Below are 20312 nucleotides of genomic sequence, written 5' to 3'. Positions count from 1 at the left end.
TTTTCGGCACATCGCATGTGGATTTAGACAGGGATTTATTTAGTTCATTTATATAAAGAATACAAAGTAGGGGGGCCAAAACACAACCTTGTCTGACCCCCCTACCAATTAAAATATCCCCGGAGACCTCTCCATCATTGTTTATCCTAACGCGAGCTTTGAGGTCTCTATGCAGATGTGCCAGGAAATAAACAAGTGACTCATCTAATCCGTAGTTTAGGAGAATCTCCCATAGTTTTGATCGGTTGACAAAATCTAACGCTGATGACAAGTCCATAAAGCCCAAGTACAAAGGGACCTTTTTAGCGATGGTGTACTTGTCTATTATAAGGTTTAAATTCAGACACTGTTCTACAGTTCCCACTTTACTTCTGAATCCCAGCTGACAGGAATGTAAAATTTGATTTTCCTCTGCCCATAGTCTGATTTTATTAAAAATCACCCTGCCCAGAATTTTCAAGGTATTATCTATTAAAGATATAGGGCGGTAACAGCTAGGGCTTAATCTATCGTCCTTCTTAAATATAGGTACGATGATGCTGCTTGACCAAGTTTCTGGGATTTTGGTGTTGGACAGTTTGTTAAAAATATTACAAAGCAGGGGGGACCAGAAGTCCAGTTCAGATTTAATTAGGTCTATGGATAGACCATCAGGGCCTGGAGCTTTGTTCCCTGCGCTTTGGATGATGGCATCCTCCACCTCAAGGATAGATATATCAACCTTGGGTACAGGGCAAGATAAAGCTTTAGTTGTTACGGGGGCTGCATATATTTTTGCAAAATGCTCCTCCCATGATTTACTTGGTATATTACAGTTAATGGGGGTTAAATTGGATCCCATGGACCTCAGTGCTTTTACCTCGCTCCAGAACCCTGTTACATCTTTGAGCGCGGCAGTACGTGCCAGTGAATCCCACCTCTCCTTCAGAATCTCATCCGTTCGTAGTTTAATTGCTTTTTTATAGCGGTTTCTCAGGGACGAAACCAGCGTAATATTCCGAGGTTTTTCGGCCAATGCCTTACGGAGGTCCCGATTTGCCCGTGAACAGGACCCATCGAACCATCCTTTATTCTTGCTCTGTTGCCTAATAGGTTTTGATATTTCCTTTTTAATGGCAGAGCACAACCCAATAAAGGCCTCGACAATCTCTATGTCTTGGGAGTCACTGGATAGGCACGTTTCCACCAATGAAGGATAGAGTTTTATAATTCGCGCAAGTAATGCTTTATTATTTATCCCTTTCCAGATTACTCTAAGTTTATCGGTGGATGCGGCCAGATCCCTAGCCCCTATTTCTTTTTGTTTGATAGTTTTATTGACAAATTTAATAATAGTCAATATGGGGTTGTGGTCGCTGTAACTAGTTGGCAGGACCTCAGCCTTAACTAGGCAATTCTCAAGGGCCGATGATATAAAAACGTAATCAATGATTGATGAGCAGCCACGGCCTATAAAAGTAGGCGGTTGCTCGTTATCGAATATGCCACCAGCTTTTTCCATGACATTGGTTAAATCCCGAGAGGATAAGTGGTTAAGCAATTCTTCCCCTCTTTTGCAAGGAATTATCATGGGAAATGAGGCTGTAATGTTGTGCGATCTTTTATGCAAATGAGCATTAAAATCGCCCCCTAAACAAATTCCATCCAGTTTCCTGGGCCCATTTCCCTCTATCAAGTCATCAATAAAATCAAATAAAGAGATAAAATTCCTATTTGGCAGTGATTTAAAATCATTATTATAAAAATTTATAAAACATATCGTGATCCCATTCGAGTATATTATAGCCTGAAAATGACTGTCATTTGTTTCCACAGCTTTAATGCTACTACCTGCGGTGATTTTTATCCATGTGGATAGTCCCCCGCTGGGTCTGCCAGCATCGGGAATAGGAGCAGTGCTATTAAAGCATGCAAAACCCTCAAATAACAGGCTAGTAGTGCTCCATGTCTCCTGAAACATCAAAACATCGAAACTGCTGACCATTTGTGTCCACTCCGCTATGTTCAATTTTGATTTTAGGCCTGCAGTGTTCCAGCTTAAAATTTTTAAATGTTGACCAGGAGACATGGGGTCGCAAGTGACAGGATTAGAGGGAGGATACTCCGCCGGGCAAGCTGTTCGAGAGTTCTTTGTCAGGATAGTTTTGTCCATGGGCAGGTTAACTGTTAATACCTCCCAAGGCTGGTCTACAGTATTTAAAAGTTTACCCGGGAGTCAGTCCTGACCCTCTAAATCAGTCAGGACATTGAACCGATTCTGTACAGGATATGTCGAAGTAACGGGATGGCGATTAATTTGGGGTGGTCTATAAAAGAAGCCTAGTGGTAGAGAAGATATAGCAGTTGCAATGCTGGGGTGAATGAAGTTATGTTTTAATATACTTTTTACCAGGGAGGGATACCTAAAATTCACGACTATGCAGTCACCTGTGATGTTTTTTGTCGAGGGTCCAACCCAACCTACCCGTCTCACCATCAGAATTTCATTAGCGATCTCCATGCCCATCCCCTTAAACTTACATAACCAATCAATACATTTGTTCTTAAGTTGAACCCAAGACTCTTTTTGATTTTCCTGCAAAGGTGGTACTCCGGCTAAAATTAAAACATAAGGACATGCTGCGGACGGCAGATTAAGAACCCCAACAGCGTGTTTTTTAGACCGGGTAAGGGGAGTGGGCTCATGGTTGGTGTGTAACATTGGGTTTGGAGGTACTATCTCAAGGGGAGTGGGAGGGACGGCCCCTATGGATGAGTTATGACGGGAGGGTTTATTGGTCACAGGGGCTTTTAGCAGGGGTGATGAGCTGGCCAAATTACTCATTAGGGGGCTGTGGGGCAAGCTCTCCTTATTGCCAATACATTTATCACGTGCATTATCTACGCTAGTTGCGGTACATTTACCACAGCCACCTAGAGTGCCCTTGTTGATAGCCTCCATATCCTTTAATAAGCGTTCACCCCTTTTTTGATCAATAATCGTGGTCCCTTTCCTCTTGGTATCTTCTTTCTTTACTAAGCTCTCCAACCTATCCAGGCGTTTAAAAATAAGATTAAACTGTTTATCCATTAGACTTTTCAATTGCTTAAAAGTAGAGTCCACAATAGTGTCAATTAAGTTCTCAGTAGGCCTTCCCAACATGCTATTAGCAGTTATTAACTCAGTTTGTGTACATATGGAGTTCGTATCAGCTGCAATTATAGTAACATCGGTGGTGCTGTTGGTTAGGCCGTGTGAGTGAATATTTGCACTGGCAAGTTCCACGTTCGCAGTAGTTTTCCCTCGTAACCACATGCTCTGGGGAGTCGGTTGGCTTTTAATGTTGCGAGGGGGTTGCTTTATTTTAGCAATAGGTGCTTTAGTATTGCCATTCTTCCTTTTCCCCCCAGGGGGCTTGTTGTTTGAAACCGGTTTGACAATGAGGGGGGCAACTTCCATTTCCGGCTGAGAATCAACTATTTCGACAGTGGGAATATTGGCCTCATTAGCCTCTGTTACCTCAGAAGGATTTCCTTGATCGGTGGGATTAACAACTATTATATTAGGTGTTAAAGGCACAGGAGTTGTGGGGTCAGTAGCAACAATACCACGGGACATTGGGGACGGCAGTATAGTTTGACCCAAAGATAGTCTCCGTTCCGTGTCCTCGATTTCGGAAGTGACCAACATGAAAGCGTTTTCTATCATGTTTTCCAGGGTAGACGTGATGATAGGGGGACATCTTGGACCCTGGCTGGCAGCTGTAATAGCACGTTTCCCCATGATGACGGTATACACTCACCTCACTTCTGTTCGTAGGGGGTGGTGTTCCCGGATCCGAGTGGGAAGGCGGGTTCCAGACTTTGTGGTAAATGGTGACCCTTGTGTTGGCAACTGTAACCACTGTCCTTAATAATCTGTATGCATGGCTGGAGATCAGTGACGAGGCCAATGCAGAGAGTCGATAGTGTGGGCCGAAAGGGGGTGGCCCAGCCCTGCCTGCCCCTGACGGCCCGCCCTCTGCCCGGGCTCAGCCCGGCGCGGCCCGCGCGCGTCCCGCGACGCAGAAGGAGCTGCGTCCTTTTGTGCGCCTCCGGGCGCGTGATTGGCGTGAAGCGGGCGCTAGGGCGCCTGGGAAATGTAGTCTCCCCGCTCTTCGGCCGCACGGTAGTGTAGCGGCAGCAGGGGAGACACGCTGTAGAAGAACCCAGGAGCGGCAGCAGAACAGCAGGTGAGTAAGGGCGCCAGCAGACTTTCCCCAACGAAGTGTCAGGGCTCGATTTCAAAGCTTCCCCTATGGCATACATATGTAGGAGAGCTTGTTGGAACAGATAAGTCATTTCAGGAAGTCATTTTGGCTAACCTGAATATGTGACAAATCACGTTCCCCGAATACTTGCACCTGGCCTTATAGATAATAATCATCACATTCAGGGGTTTGGAGCCCAATTTTGTAGATAACCTAAAACGTGCCGATACATACTGTTCAACTTGAGACTTTCTTACTTTCCCTAGCTGTGCCCAGGTGCCTTTGTTGACCCACCCCCCCATATGTAAAACTCTGTACACATAAATGTATGTTCTTTTTGACATAATGAGCTTTCGGTTTACTATTCAGCTGACTGCACAGCATAGTGTATGATGTGGAGACATTAGAGGACAATTCCAATTGACTCATAAATGGAACAAAATATTCAATAACCTCTGCAGGCCTACCGAAGTTCTTGCCATTAGGACACAGTCCACTGCAGTAAAGGAAGTTGCCTAGTTCTCCCTTTGTGAGTATCTGCCCCTGCCCGCAACAGAAATATTTCTAGGTCTTTAATGGAGAGGCTAAGGAGAAAAGGTGCCAACACGCTACCTTTTCTAACCTGCCGCCAATCTTGATTGGGAAAGTGCTCTCACCATTAGGCTCTTACCTGATGTACCCAGTAACATCAGTGTGGGGTTGGCTTAAGTGGACAATTTGAGGTTCCAGTCCCATATTTAGCATTTCACCCCATAGCTTTGCCCGAATAAAACTATTGAACGCAGAGCTGAGGTCCATGAATACTAAATAAGCACAACCATTCTTCACCCTAGTGTATTTATTAATTATAAGATGATAGTTCAGGTATTGATTTGCAGCCCAGTTTTTTGGGGAGCTCTACTATGTACTGCAGTGCCCACCTAGTGAGGCTCAAGTCTGATGATGAAGCATGCAATTTAGGTGGGATGAGGGCTTTTGCATCCTAAATATAAGGTTTCTCGAGACCTGTGGAATTATTGCTAACCAAAATTTAAATTATTCTTTGGCCATACCCCAGAAGAGCACAATCTTTTTGTATTGATTTTTTATGCATGAATAAAGTCTTTATTGCTTGATTAACAAACATCATTGCAATTAAAACATCTTAATAATCGGACAATATATGAAAAACATTATCACATGTAGTTACAGGCCAATAGTAAAACTATTTGTGAGCATCTTTTTTTTAAACGATAACAAAAAAATATTCTTGACAATTCATAAATACATTCATATTTATGCAATAAAACTGATTAAGTTGCATCAATCATTATACAAATGAACTACAAAATCTATCAGACATGGGCTGGATCATTATAAATTAAAGTGCAAATGCAAAGTAAACAGTAATTCCATTGTGCAAACAGGCTATAAAAGTGCTTCAATAATCAATAATGCTAAACTTAATGTTTGTGTCTGGCTCTATCCACTGTATTAGGGCCCTATAGAGCAGAGTGACTGCTAAACGTAGCGTAAACATTTGTTCTCAGGCAGGTTTGGCTGCTCCACAAGCCCACCATTCTTGTATCCTGTGTACCAAGGCACTATATATTAAAAATGCCCAGCTGGGAGGTCACACGAGTCACAGAGTTCTAAGAAGGGGCATAACTCCCCACCCACAAAGAGATCATCCAGTACCATGACCACGGCTGCCATCCACCTGCGTAGACCCAACCATCCACCAGGGGCTTCCATTGCCAGGCTGACAGCAGCGGGAGTTCGTTTGTAGGGCTTTGCGGTGCGTGTGTGCAAGGCACGGCCCTAACAAAGCATGTCGCTCGTATTATAACATTAATATTCTGAACTGTAAATGCAGGTGCCGACTTTATCAAGACACTAGTCAACAGCTCCTTAGAGGGAGTTCCCCCTCCAAAGGTGCAAGCGCCACCCCATAGGTAAGACCTCCAGCGAGCCACTGACTGTCACTGCGCTGCCAGATAATAAAGCTCTAAATAGGGAGCTGCTAGGTGTCCCTCTGTCACTGGTAAACGCATTTTCCGGGGGGCCACTCAGCATTGTGACGTACCCCAGTAGAACATCAGCAGTCTGCCATCAAGTTCCCAAAAGAATTTCCTGGGCAACTCCAAAGGGGTGGCCGAAAATAGATAAAGGCGTCTGGGTAAGGTGATCATTTTCGAGAACGCTACCCACCCATTTACTATCAGCACTTGCGTCGTCCAGAAAGACACCATGCGTCTCAAGGTAACAGCACGGACATAATTTCCCTCATACATTACGTCCACCGAGCGATAGATGGTTACCCCTAGGTATCCAATAGCATGCAATTCCCATAGCTACATCAGGGCTGTAGGAAGATGTCAGCCCCCCTCCCAAATCACTTCATAGGGGGGAAATACAAGACTTGTCCTAGTTGACCTCCAGGCCCGAATGATGTCCAAAGTCCGTCAGCGCAGAACAGCTTCCCCAACATCGAAGTCTTCTCCTCTCAAATACAGCAGCATGTCGTCTGCATATAATGACAAATACGTGTCATCACAGGCAAGAGGCAGCCCTCTATAATGAAGGCCTAGGTGGAATGTGTGCGCAAAGAGTTCCACGGTCAGAGCAAATAATATGGGGATAAATGGCCGCCATGTGTGGTGCTCCCGTCCCACCTAAAATGCCTCCAAAACCAGCGCGCCAGTTCGGATCCTTGCCAGTGGGTCAGAATAAAGCAGCTCTGCCCACTTAACAAAAGGAAGGCCGAAGCCCATGCCAAAGAAAGCTACATATAGAAAGTTCCAAAGGAACAACTCAAATGCTTTCCAGATGTCTACGGACATGAGCAGACGTCGATAACTGCTCTCACTGGTCCACGGCCAGAAGTAGTTGATGGATGTTGGGCATGGTGCTGCGAATGGGAATGAATCCAGTCTGATCAGAATGAACCAGAGTGTACATATGCAGGAGCAGCCTGGTCCCTAGTACCTTGCTCAATATATTTTAATCAACATTGAGCATTGATAGTGGATAATGAGTCAAGGCTGAGCAGGTCCTTTTCCTTCTTAGGAAGGGATACAATAAAAAGCCTCTCGTAAGGAGGAGTCATTGTAAAGACTGGAAAGCCTAGGGGCAAGGACCAAGGCAGATGTAGCATAACATTCTATTGGTAGAAAATCCAGCCCAGGTACCTTCCCTCTTGCTATGTCCTTAATTGAGCCACGTATTTCCTGCTCAGTGATGTCTGCACCTAAACGTTCCGCCACAACAGTGTCAATGGTTACCAGAAAGGAAACTATTCTATATATAGTCAAACATATCCTCCTCACTGCCCACACACCCAACTGAGTAAAGATCTCGATAATATTGAAGAAATGCCGCATTTATCCCGTCCTATGTAAAGGTATCATGTCTCGAAGTGTCCCACACTTGGAGTGTGGCGTGTCTGCGGTTCTAGCTCTGTAAAATCACACCAGCATTTTGCCCAATTTTATAGCGCTCAGCATGCACCCTAACAAGGTATGCCCCATAATCAAAATGCTGCAAACCTTCTATGAGGGCAAACAATTGATCTGGTTCCTCTATCAGTCGCCTCCGACCTTCTGGAGATTCCTCCAGCCCACAGGGAAGGTCATCAAGCAATGCCTTCTGCCGCTGGATGTCAGAATGTAACTGGGTCCGCACACCTACCTCGTTAGCTATGCAGCAACCCCGTACTACCTGTTCTACTTGTTAATAATTAGTTATTTGCTTGCTCAACTGCACTCGGAAAGCCTGATCCTCAAGCAACCCGGGGTCTAGGTACCAAGAAGGGATACTCGGTTGGGGCGAGGTCCTCTTAAGGGAGAACTGCATGGGGGAGTGATCAGAATAGGTTTCCCCTAGATACTCCATTCTGGCTACCTTACTGTACATTTCCCTACAGGTATAGACTCTGTCAAGCCAGACCTCAAGATCATGAAGGCCTGAACGGTAGGAGTACACACTGACCATTGGGTTCCTCACACTCCAGCAGTCAACAAGATCTCACTGTGATACCCAAGAATGGGCTGCCTGTCGTTGTGGAACGCAGGGGCGGGTGCAACCTGTCCAACCCCAGGTACACCACACAGTTAAAATCGCCCCCTACTATCTTCAAATAAGGGACCACCAGTGACAGGAGAGGGGTCAGGCTAGTCAAGAACGAACACTGGTCGACATTTGGGGCATATATATTCAGTAGTACCACATCCCTGCCATTCAAGCGACCCAGTACCAAAACATACCTGCCATCTGGGTCAGTGATCGCCCTGTGTAAATAGAAGGAGACCCCAGGTCTTATCCATATAAGAGCGCCCCTTGACAAAGCAGAGTAAGTGGTAGCATAAAGTTGTCCTTACCAGCGTCCCTGAAGGGTTCGACCTCCAGCTTCCATAAGATGTGTTTCCTGTAGGAACGCAATATGAACTCCCCTACACTTCAGATCGGAGAGCGCATTGTATTATTTAGAAGGAGAAGAGAGACCCCTCACATTCCAAGTAATCAGTTTAATCTGAGCTGCCATGAGCAATGGAACAAAGAAACAGACATGAGGACCCCTTTCTCATCCCCCTCCAATCAGACTGGACGTGCCCTGCCACACTAGACAGACAGACATCCTAACCGTACACCCACCACTGCAAAGCTGTGACATCAACACCTAAAAAACAGAACTAAAAAATGAAATCCCCTCCAAGGGCCGAGGCATACAACCATCCTGTCCAAACAACAGAACACACAAGGTCCACCAACGAAGGCCCAAAGGCCAAACTAGTTCCATAACTCAAATATACAATGGGGGGAAGAGCAGCCTGCCAGAGAAGGGGAAAGTAAACTGAACAAAACAAGCAAAATGCAGAGGACTTTTCCTGGATACCCCCTCCCCCAGCCCACCCCAATCGGGAAAAAGAGCATTAATACAGGGTATATCTGCTACATCACCATCACAGCACAACCAGTTCTAAAACACATCCATTATACAGCACAGCCAAACCAGATATTATTAAATTCGATCATCTACTGTGCCTAGGGTGACCCCCTGTAGAGTGCTTCTTTAGCCCTAGTACCACTCCGAATCAGAAGAAGATACATGGCATCCTGGGAATGCTCACTGAGAAGAACCCCCACTGTTCCCCACCGCCCTGATTTGCTCTAGTGCCACCTGTGATTTCAAAGGCCAGGATGTCCCCCTGCAACGGGAACTCCGCCTCTTCGGGGAGCTGTCGCTGTTCCTGCATGTCAGGCCACACCGTACCCTTATCATAAAGCTCAATCCAGTCATATGCTGCAGTCCGTCGGTAAAGAAGTGTACCTTATTCTCAGTCTGAACTCTTAGGCGGGCAGGGAACAGAAAGGAGTAAAGTAGACCCGGTCCTGTAGTTACGTCTTCACTGCCATGAACTGCCCTCTGGGTCTAGACTCTGAAGGTAAAGTCTGGATATAAGGGCTTCTTGCCGTTATCTACCACAAAGGCGCCATGTGCCCTAGCCCTTTGCAGGAGATGATCTCTGTCTCTAAACTGTAGGAGGAGGGCTACTGTTGGTTGAGGTGGGGCTCCAGAGCAGGCGGCTGATGTGCACGTTCCAGGGCATAGAACTTGGAAAGTCCCTCCAGAACTACCACCTACTGTAGCCATTCCTCCAGGTAGGGCAGCAAGGAGGTACCCTCAACATGTTCCAGCAGCCTCACAATACGGACAATGTTCGGTCAGACCCTTCCTTCCTGGTCATCAAGCTGAGCCGTCAGGCGGTGTACCTGGGCCTCCAGGGCTGTGATGCGGAGATCCAGAGATTGGACCGCAGAGGTAAGAGAAGGTATGGTGCTCTCCAGAGTAGTGAGTTTCTCAGTGGCCTTCTGGGAGTCCTCTCGTATAAGGCCAAGTTCCACCCAAATGGCATCAATCTGCCCCTCTAAGCACCCCCTGAAGGAGTCTATTACGGCTACGAGTTTTTCAGATTTATCATCTGTACCTGAATTATCACTCCCACGAGCAGCCTGCTTAATCGCTTCCTGGGAGCCGTCCAAAGATGCATCTTCTCTGGTCCGCAGTGTATATCCCATGACGACCAATGAAAGTGGGAGGAGTGTAACAAGAAGAATCAGCCATGGGTTGCCACCCAGCCGCAGCCTCCTCGCAGCTTTCACCAAGGCAGTCCACCAACAGGATAGGAGGGCCCGAACAGAAGCAGTACAGGCCGCGTACAAAGAGATCCTGAAGCGGACCAGCTGTGGAGGCTCCAGCAGTACCGCTAGATACATCACGCAGGAAAATGCAGTGAGCTAGAGGCCCGGCGAGCAGGGAGTCATTAGTATCAATGTAATCTGTGCTTACAAGTGGTCCAGAAGGGGGAGACTATGACAGGTCTATGGGTCGTGAACAGCACAGCATCAACAACTAGCAAAGTATGGGGCCACCCAAAAAACAGTACCTTAATTCAATGCCCTGGGGGGTAGAGGAGATGCAGGGCGGCCATTCCCGGGTACCCCCCCACTGACAAGCAGGGTCTTCTATTCGCAGTACTGCCTCCAACAAAAGGGGGTGACGAGGTATCAGGCTCTGTAGCCACTCCACACGTAGGGCTGGCAATTTCTACATTGGAAGACCTATCCCCCACCCAAGTCCTTTGGAAGTAGCTGCGAGGTGGGAGCATCTCCCCCTCTAAAATCTCTCCACCCCACCCCCCAAAATCTGGACGGATACCGAGACACAACCAACTCCCACCATTCTAAAGTTTTAGTGCGGGCTCCTGCAATGAATAATACGGCTGCACTATCAAAGCGGGGCTGCTGTTTTGAATTTGGCTGGAATCTGACTGCGATTAGTGTCCCCGGGAGGCCAGCCCCAATTCTAATAGCCAAGCAAGTTTTCAGGGGTCTCCCTGTGGCCGCAGTCACACACCATGTCCTTTTGTGGCTGTCAAGGGCAAGCAGTGTCTCCTGGATTGAAGTGAGGTGTGGTGCGGCCGCGGCTATTGGAGCAGGCCGCTATATGGATTCCCCAGGCTCTGGCGCAGTCGCACCCACATCCCACCTCAGGCTCCAACAGAAGCCCACACTGGATGCACGGGTCTCTCCCTAACACCAAAGAGCAAGGCGTTGCAGTGGCTGTGAGGGACCGGGAACCGCAGGCAGGGAGGAGCTCGTGCCAGCCACGTCCTCAGGCCACCTACCAGCATGGGTATCACCCTTGCCATTCATAACAGTCTATCTCTGTCTTCAGGAGACTCCCAGAAAGATTTTTGTTAACAAATTTTCAGTGTTACATTGCATTAAATAATGCACAACAACACATGAAACCTAATAAATGTAAAATAAATATATTCTCTGCCTGCACTTTGTTCCATAGTTGATTTTGTGACTAATGGTATGCTGCTGACTTCTCACTACAAGACCAATTCATGAGTCGATTCTAACCTGTATCAAAAACCCATCCCCAAGGACCTTGCTCTAACTGTCTTATGAGTTAATTTGAAGAGCAAGTGTGAAACCTAGACCAATGTTTGGAAAACCACCAAAGAGGATGGGCTCGTAATTTGTTTACTGAGAACGATAACTATTATGTAGAACCATTGTGCATGTAATGCTTTTTATAAAAGCATTCAATGTTCTTCCTTGTTCATATATACATCATTGCTATATGAGCAAGTAGAACATTTTCTTCTGTAATCTAGCTACTGAGAAAGATTCAACGCACAATTACGGGAAGAGAATTTTGAGCTAAATCTGACATACTTGCTAGTTTGTTTCGATTAATTCAATCTGTGGCCGAGAAGTAAAAATGTGTGGTAATCCGGTTACAGATTAGTGATCATACCAACATACATTACAAGAATGATTCTCTGTTTTCAAAAAAATTAAAGACTGCAGGTAAGCATGTGAAAATAATAACTATGCTGTTGTTGCTGCTGCTTATTCCTCAACTTTACTAATGAACATCTAAGCACAGCGGTGATTTCTTGACAAGCTGCATTGGTGCCTCAGGTCACTTTTGCTGCATTTACCAGCAGGTTTGAAATGAGAGCTGTTAATTTAACAAAAATGCTTACTTTTGACCGACTCATTTTATATTATGTAACAAAAAGCAAACCTGCATTAGTTTCAGAAGTGTGATATTCAGCTCCAAGACATGTGCTAACAACCAAACTGGGGTGAGCTTATTCTTTAAAGTCCCTCACCGCCAAGAACAATGTCAAAATAGTATATAGACGAAAGTAAAATTAGAAGATTATCTCTCTTTGCTATGAAAACCCAAAGATGTCTTCCATGTTTTATTACCTCTTTGTGTGTGCTGTCTGTTTTAAATGTACATCTTTCCTTGTCAGTTAAAAGGTTTTGACCCGTTGAAGTGTCCCAAAGAGATTGAGCGAATCCTTTGCATATTGAACCTGGGGTACAAGCGTCAATCTCTGTCCAAGGCTCTGTCTGGTGGAATGAAACGTAAACTGTCAATCGGTATTGCGCTTATCGGAGATTCAAAGGTAAGTCAGTGATCTCTCAGATATCTGTCACGGTCTCTGGAGGGGTAGTGAATGGTCCTGTTGCGTATACACTATTGTATAGCGGAGGGTCTGTGGGTTATATCTGAATTTTCCTTATTTATCTCTGCCAAGGAACAGCGGCCCTATGGATTGGGTAATTATTCCAGGGTTCTTCCTACTCCTTAACCATCGTCTGTTTTAGGTGGTGATGTTAGATGAACCAACATCTGGAATGGATCCAGCCTCCCGAAGGGCCACATGGGATCTGCTTCAACAGCAGAAAAGTGACCGCACCATACTGCTGACCACCCACTTCATGGACGAGGCAGATTTGCTGGGAGACCGCATTGCCATCATGGCCCAAGGCGAGCTGCAGTGCTGTGGTTCTTCTCTCTTCCTGAAACATAAATATGGTAAATAAAGGACCTATTATCCATGAAATGGGAACTGCTCTGAAATACTGTTCAGAGTGACATTACAGCTAATTTACTCTTATCATTAATCTTTCATAGGAAATTGTGAGGAATTGGATGTTATATTGGACATAGAGATACTTCTTTAATTCACAATTTATATTTAGCCACAAGTAATATGCGGCACCTGTAGGATCTCTTTCTCTTTTTTTTTTTTTTTTTTTTAAATTAATTTTTTTATTGAGCAGAGCAGAAGGATGCCATGATACACATCTACAAACACAACATATGGACCATCATAATTGGACAAACCATTAATGCTTGGTATATTAACACAGACTGGGGGTAAAAAACAACCAGCAAATAAAGTGCAAATGCAGAATATAGCAGCAAAATCACATGTTTCTCAACTGTGATATAAAATCCAACTTGAGTCACTTAATACAAAAATTAATTCCTACATTTAAAGTGCAAATGCAATAGCAGCCAATAATTACCTTAGTAAAAAATAGTACTATTAACATCACATGCAAATATTATCACCACATAAAGTGGAAGTATAATAACAGCAAAAATTGCCTTACAAGAAAAAAGACATCTGCTTACTAAGCAACATTCAGGGTACTGTGTGTTTAAATATTCTATATCATGCCATTCTATCGTGATATTAACAGGCCCGCAAATAAAGTGCAAATGCAGAATGTAGCAGCAAAATCACATGTTTCTCAACTGTGATATAAGATCCATCTTGAGTCATTTAAAACGAAAATTAATTCCTACATTTAAAGTGCATATGCAATAGCAGCCAATAATTACCTTAGTAAAAAACAGTACTATTAACATCACATGCAAATATTATCACCACATAAAGTGGAGGTATAATAGCAGCAAAAATTCACTTACAAGAAAAACACAGTATTGAGTTATAAAATGCAAAATATAAGATTAACAAGATAAAGTGCAAATGTAAATAACAGCCAGTAAATAGCATAATAAAATCAAGATTTTTCTTCAGCGGACCTATTATCCATGAAATGGGAACTGCTCTGAAATACTGTTCAGAGTGACATTACAGCTAATTTGCTCTTATCATTAATCTTTCATAGGAAATTGTGAGGAATTAGATGTTATATTGGACATAGAGATACTTCTTTTATTCACAATTTATATTTAGCCACAAGTAATATGCGGCACCTGTAGGATCTCTTTTTCTTGTTGTTGTGGTTGGATTCTGCAGGTGGACTCTCAAGCCAATAAGTTGCGGCTAACTGACCTATGTGAAATTGCTGAGTGATGTGAAGGAAATCGAGTTATTGAAGAAAATAAACAGGAGGTGAAACAGCTGTGTAGATAAATGATACGGAAAGAGAAGATCAAGGTGTGAAAATAATGGAAGTTAACTGCTGAAGGAAATGGGTGAAATTGGAAGTGTGAAAAAAAGACACCAGTAAATGTAAGGAACACAGAGAGTAGGAGCCAAAAAGTCAGGGAGAATGGAAATGAAAGAGATCATACTGGTTTGATACAAAAAAAAATAGAGAGGTCCATGTGAAAGAAGTGGGAGGTGTTGGGTGAAAATGCATGGTATTGGTGGGAATTAGCAAAGCAAGGTTCTGGTTGTTATGATAAGGAAGGTGGTGAAAGGAAAGATTGCAGAGGTTAGAATGAGCCTGGTTGGTAGAGATAGCCATGGTTTAAGGTGAACGAAGGACATGAGAAAGAATTGAAGGAAGTTGGGATAGAGACAGAACGTTGCAGTCTGAAAGGTCCCCTGAGGTAGAAATTAGGGCCCATTGTTAATTATTGTGGATCTGTTTTGAAACATTGGTGATCCTTCATGTTCTCTTTCAGGTGCTGGATATCACATGGTGATGGTGAAAGCACCACACTGTGATGTTGGTGAGATTTCCCGCCTGGTATGTCAGTATGTTCCTAATGCCATTCTGGAGAGCAATGCCGGAGCCGAGTTATCTTTCGTCTTGCCCAAGGAGAGCACTCACAGGTGAAAACTATTAAATAAGACTCCGCATCCTAGGTTTGTTTTGTAAACAGTATGAAACCGAAAACAAGAATAAGAGGGAACTTTATGTGAATATTAAAAAAGAGAGCTGGAACTAAGAATTGGCACAGGACAGAATGTTTTAATATTGTGTTACAGGTTTTGGATAATGTTTAAACTTTAAAGTTAGGCATCTCTTTTGCTGTTATTTACTATACTGGTAGGAAGCAATTGCTGAGGTTAAAATGGTACATTGTGGCATTGTTAAACATATGGTAAAGTGCTGCTGAGAGGGAACACAGCACTTTCCAGTCCAGTGTTATTTGTATTGTGAGGTAATGCAATGAATGATATCCACTTGTATTTCACACATTTCTACCCGACGGTTTTACCTAAACATGACCTTTACATCCATTTACTTCACTATTTTTCTCTCAACGTAGAAGTGGGAGAAGGTTCAGGTCCAACACTTTACGATTTTAAGATAATTGGCTACAGTAGGAAACCATGATCAGCAGTTGATTTGGACATGTGGGGTAGGGGTTGTAAACTAGACAAAGTGTACATTTAGCCAGCTTTACTAATATCTACTTCAGGAAGTGTTAAAGAAAACTGCAAAATGTTTTTATGAAATAAGGAGAACCCAATAAAACCTAGTTCCAGTAATAATAATAATAATTATTTATTGTTTGATTACTTGAAACCATTACAATTAAACATTTTAAAAAACCTCATACGGTTCTTATATGCAGGAGACAAGGCATTTAAAAGACTAAGGTTAATACTAAAAGACTCTAAAAATGGGGGGGGAGTGATAAAGACATCCTCACGATAATGGTTATCTGTGGCAGTCCAATACTGAGTTGTCAGGTCAATCAGGGCATCTCCCCCCCTCTTTTTATAAGAAACTACGAATGAAACTGTGTTTTCAAAAGCTAACTAGGGACCTATAAACTGTTAATGTTAAGCAGAGGGCAATGTTCCTGTCAACAGAAATTAGCAATCAAAAGTTCATTAATTGAACCTGGAGCAGGGTTACAACTCAGCCGGGATGATGGAGATTTGCAGCTCTGTTATCTCCCAACATTTTCGCCGCTCGGTTTACAAAGTTGGTGAGCCGAATGTTCAGCTTCATTTTGTCGGGGTTTAGGGTGGCTATTATGGCTTGGTGGCAGGATCGTATTCCAAGGTTGTTCCATTCGTCCCGCAATAAAGACCGTCTGTCGATGAGCATAGCTGGACATACACAGACTATATGCTCCATAGCTTCGGCGTGATAGCCGCACTTGCTGCATTGGATACTAGTGCCTGGGCAGCGCCGTTCGTGCAGGTTCTTTAAAAAAAGACCATTCTCCCATCCTTAGTGCCATGAACTTTAGTTTCCAGAAAAGTGCAAACGTGCTAGTTCCAGTAGAAAAATGTCTTGCTGTTTTGTTTGGGGAAAACATCACCCAAACTGTGCAAAGTTAACAAGCTTTTCAACTTCATGAAGTTACCTTTGCTCAACCCTGTTGTAAGAATTAAAATTCCACATAGAAGAATACGTTAATAAATGTTGCAGGAGAGTTCAAATATAAAGTGATGTGATGTATCCCAGCAGAGAAGTTGAATTGGAATGGGTAGCCCTATGCTTCCTTTTAGCATGAAAGTAGTTGGAAGGGGAAGGGATGGATGTGCTGGCTAGCTTCATGGAGCTGGAACTGATGTGCTTCATCTTCTATCGGATATAAAATGGTGAGTGATGGATTAGCTAGCTGTCCTCATGGAATTAGACTTGTAAGTGGATGTGATGTGCTTCATCTTCGAACGGATATTGAATTGGAATAGAAAGACATGTAGGCTCACACTGGAGTGGTAGAGTGAAGGTCTTCGGATGCGTGGTGTTTTAGTCAATTTTAGAATAAAAATAAGTGGTTTGAACACTGAAATGGAACATAATTCCTCCATCTCTCCATTAGAATTCCTTTTCTTGTAAGTAATTGGTTTAAAAGAAATATTTGGGCTGTCTTATTTAAAAAAGCGATACCAAAGGGGATGATGGAGGGAGCGTTTGAGGAAATCAAACACTCACCCCTGGTTTAATCCATCATCATTCTTTAGCTCACTCCACCACCCCAGTTCAGACATGGCCATATGCAAATCAGTCTGACCCTGTGCCTCTTGGAGACAGTCCAACCCGAACTGCCAAGCCATATCTTCCCTGGACCGGAAACAAGCATCCTGGGACCGGTTTCGGGTGCATAACCCTCATCAGCCAGGCTATCTTGAATCCAGTGGCAAAGTGAGCAAGGGACCCATGTCTGTGTATGTGATTTGTTAGCGCACATACTAAAAACTGGTTTAGGTCAAGGTGCATAACATCTCCACACACAGATATTAAGTGTTATAGTGGAGATGGAGCTTTGAATGGCTCAGTGTAGGTGTTAGGATGTTTTCTTAATGTAGCTTAAAGAATTTTATATAAAGGATCGTGACCCCTGCCGCTGCTGCTGAAATGTCACATCTGCAATTCGCTATGGGATTTTCTGAACTATTTGAAATCATAGTACTGGAAGTATTGTGATGCATTGCACATGGGAACTTGTGTGCTCTACAGATATCAGAAACTTAACATCAGCTTCACTTTCTGAGACTATGTGCTTGCATGCCCACTCATGCATGCATTTACATGTACACACACACTGTTGATTCCTGATAGTGAAAAATATTAAATTCTTTTTAATGTTCTCTCTTTGAATGTCTTACATAGCATTGGTCACTGGACTACTGGTATTTGTCCACTTTAAACTGGTGAACGATCAGTGTTAGTTTCTCTCAACTGTCAGTGTGGCACAGATTCCAATTAGAATTTTTCCATCCTTTTTCTGTTTGGCAGAGGAGACCTAGTTCCTGCTGATCTCTGGCAAATGTGGATTGCACAATGATGTCTTCAACTAATCTCCTCTGCTTTCTTGTTGATGCCTACCATAAAAGAGGAAATGGATGAAGTGTAGCCTGGGTACAGTTTAGATGATTCATTAGACAACTCTTTCATGGAGGAAACAGAGGACTTGCACACTATTAGGTAATAAGGAGGAGAGGAGGACAAAGACATCCCGCAGGAAACCCCAATTTTTTGCAGACTGATACGTCCTCCACACAAAGGACACAAATATGGCATACACCATGATAGGATTGTGAGGACGCCAGTAATGGAGAGTTGCACAGATCTTACAGGGAGAAACTAATGGACCTGCACTACTTCAGTGTTGCCAGTGAAAAGGCCCCTACCAACTGTAATTTCTTCCTCCACCAGCTGGTCTCCCAATGGTCTGGTGTTAGAGGCCAGTACCCATCTTCAACTATGGGTGAGTTTATTCTTTGAGGTCCCTGTCAACCGAGATACCAACTGTCAAAAGAAAATCATGAAGGATTTCCAGTGAATACACAGGTTGTCAAGGTCAGGTGGGAGAAAAGGTCATGCAATGATCTCTACCCCTACACTCACGCGTATTTCCTCACTCTCTCTTCTCCCGCTCTCCCAGCTCTCTCGCTGCTCCTCCGCTGCAGTGATGTACTAGTGCTGCCAGTTTCGCTTGCTCTTTTCCTCACTCACACGTTCACTCTTGTCACTCACGTTTGGCTCTCTTGCTCATTTGCTCTTATTTGTTATTCCTGTCTCTACAGTCTTAGTGCTTCATTTAGTCCACCTCAAAGGTTACACTGTGGGGTAATTCATACCAGGCTTTCAGCAAGGGAACAGCTGCCAACAGCAAATGTTTCTCTGTGCCTGAACTAGGAAGATGCCTCCATTGTGATATAAAATTTAAGTGGTATACTATTGTTATATGATACCTCTCTGCTGAGGTGAAGTTGAGGTGAGAGTTGCAATTCCTCCCACCTGACTGGTGGATAGGAAAAACAGTGTGATGCTCAGTTTATGTTTGCTGTGTTGTAGATTGAGACAGGCAAGTAATGAGCTGTGTCGTATCAGGTGGGTAAGTTTGAATCAATTAAACATCTTTCTAAGTTGATTCTTAGATTTGAATTGGTTTCAGAGCAGAGACGTGTGTTTGTAGCTGGGGCTGGTGACTTAGTAGACTAATGCATCCACTGTAGGGGCCTTTGTTCGACCTCGTGGTCACAGGTTCAAATCCCGGAGGGTCCACTCATCCTTCTGAGGTCGATAAAATAAGTACCATTGAGTTGGGTAACAATAAATGTCTGTTATTCATTGCCAAGATACCCTTGGGTGAATGTGCGCGTTACAAATGCATGTTATGTTATGTTTTGGTATAATATGGTTTTGCTGAGAGATAGTGTTGGAAGCGTGTGTGTGCAGCGATGGAGTCGGAAGTGATTTGGAGTGTAGTTGAGGGATGTGGCTTGTTCTTACATGTAGTTAAAGTAAGATTGTTGGAAGGAGTGTAGAACTGCAATGTATGTGGGCATTGCTTAAATCTAGAATTTAACTGATAGTCTATAACTAGGAGTACATTTGGACATTATGCAGTGTCTGCCATCTGTAGAAAGTGTCACAGAGCTGCACAAAAACAACTTTCTTCTGTATCAGAGGAAGAATATTATATATGTAATTCTGTTTCTTCAATGTTATCTCATTATACCACTATTCCCATCTCCATAGGTTTGAAGCTCTGTTTACAGAATTGGAGCGGAGGCGAGACGAACTAGGAATTGCCAGTTATGGAGCATCTGTCACCACAATGGAAGAAGTGTTTCTCAGGTCTGAGTTCAAAAGATCTTGACATTTCTCTTGCATTCAGCCTTCTTTCAGTACCCAACTCTTTGAAGAGTAGCACTTTGTAAGGGCCTGTTGTTTGGGAGTTTTTTTTCATTATTAAGTAATGATGTCATGCATTTGCCTTTATCGCTTATCAGTGCCTGTTCACCTTCTTCGGACCTATTTTTGCCAAGTTGTTAAAACTAAGCATGCATAATATATGTTGTCTTAGTGGTATTTCTCAGATTGCTACCTTTGATCTTGTACCTTCTCTTTCACTCATTTTAATGCTATGTGTGGTTCTGAATTAGGTACACTGAATTCAGACCTAAGATGAGCTTTCGAGTTGCCTTTAGGCAGGTTTATGAAATTCTCCCTTTATGCCAAATGAAATACCTCATCTTTCATTGGCGGTGTGGTGACATGTTGAGTTTATTCATAGAAGACGTTTGGATCACTACCTATAACAAGTGCAAA

General features: G+C 43.6%; 1 protein-coding gene across 7 annotated transcripts in view; it reads left to right on the top strand.

Annotated features, from left to right (window-relative positions):
- The window catches only part of ABCA3 (ATP binding cassette subfamily A member 3), a 477048-nt gene that overhangs the window by 339654 nt on the left and 117082 nt on the right, over window positions 1-20312 (top strand). For all 7 annotated transcript variants that reach the window (XM_085632155.1, XM_085632148.1, XM_085632149.1 and 4 more), the window contains 4 exons: window positions 12548-12703; window positions 12906-13116; window positions 14968-15118; window positions 19740-19838. In XM_085632155.1, the coding sequence (XP_085488281.1) occupies window positions 12548-12703; window positions 12906-13116; window positions 14968-15118; window positions 19740-19838 (617 nt within the window). The remainder of the gene's footprint in view (window positions 1-12547; window positions 12704-12905; window positions 13117-14967; window positions 15119-19739; window positions 19839-20312) is intronic.

This window comes from Triturus cristatus, chromosome 10 (genome assembly GCF_964204655.1).
Source record: "Triturus cristatus chromosome 10, aTriCri1.1, whole genome shotgun sequence".
Taxonomy (NCBI): Eukaryota; Metazoa; Chordata; class Amphibia; order Caudata; family Salamandridae; genus Triturus; species Triturus cristatus.
The sequence above is the reverse complement of the archived record's forward strand: the minus strand, read 5'-3'. Positions and strand labels throughout refer to the sequence as shown.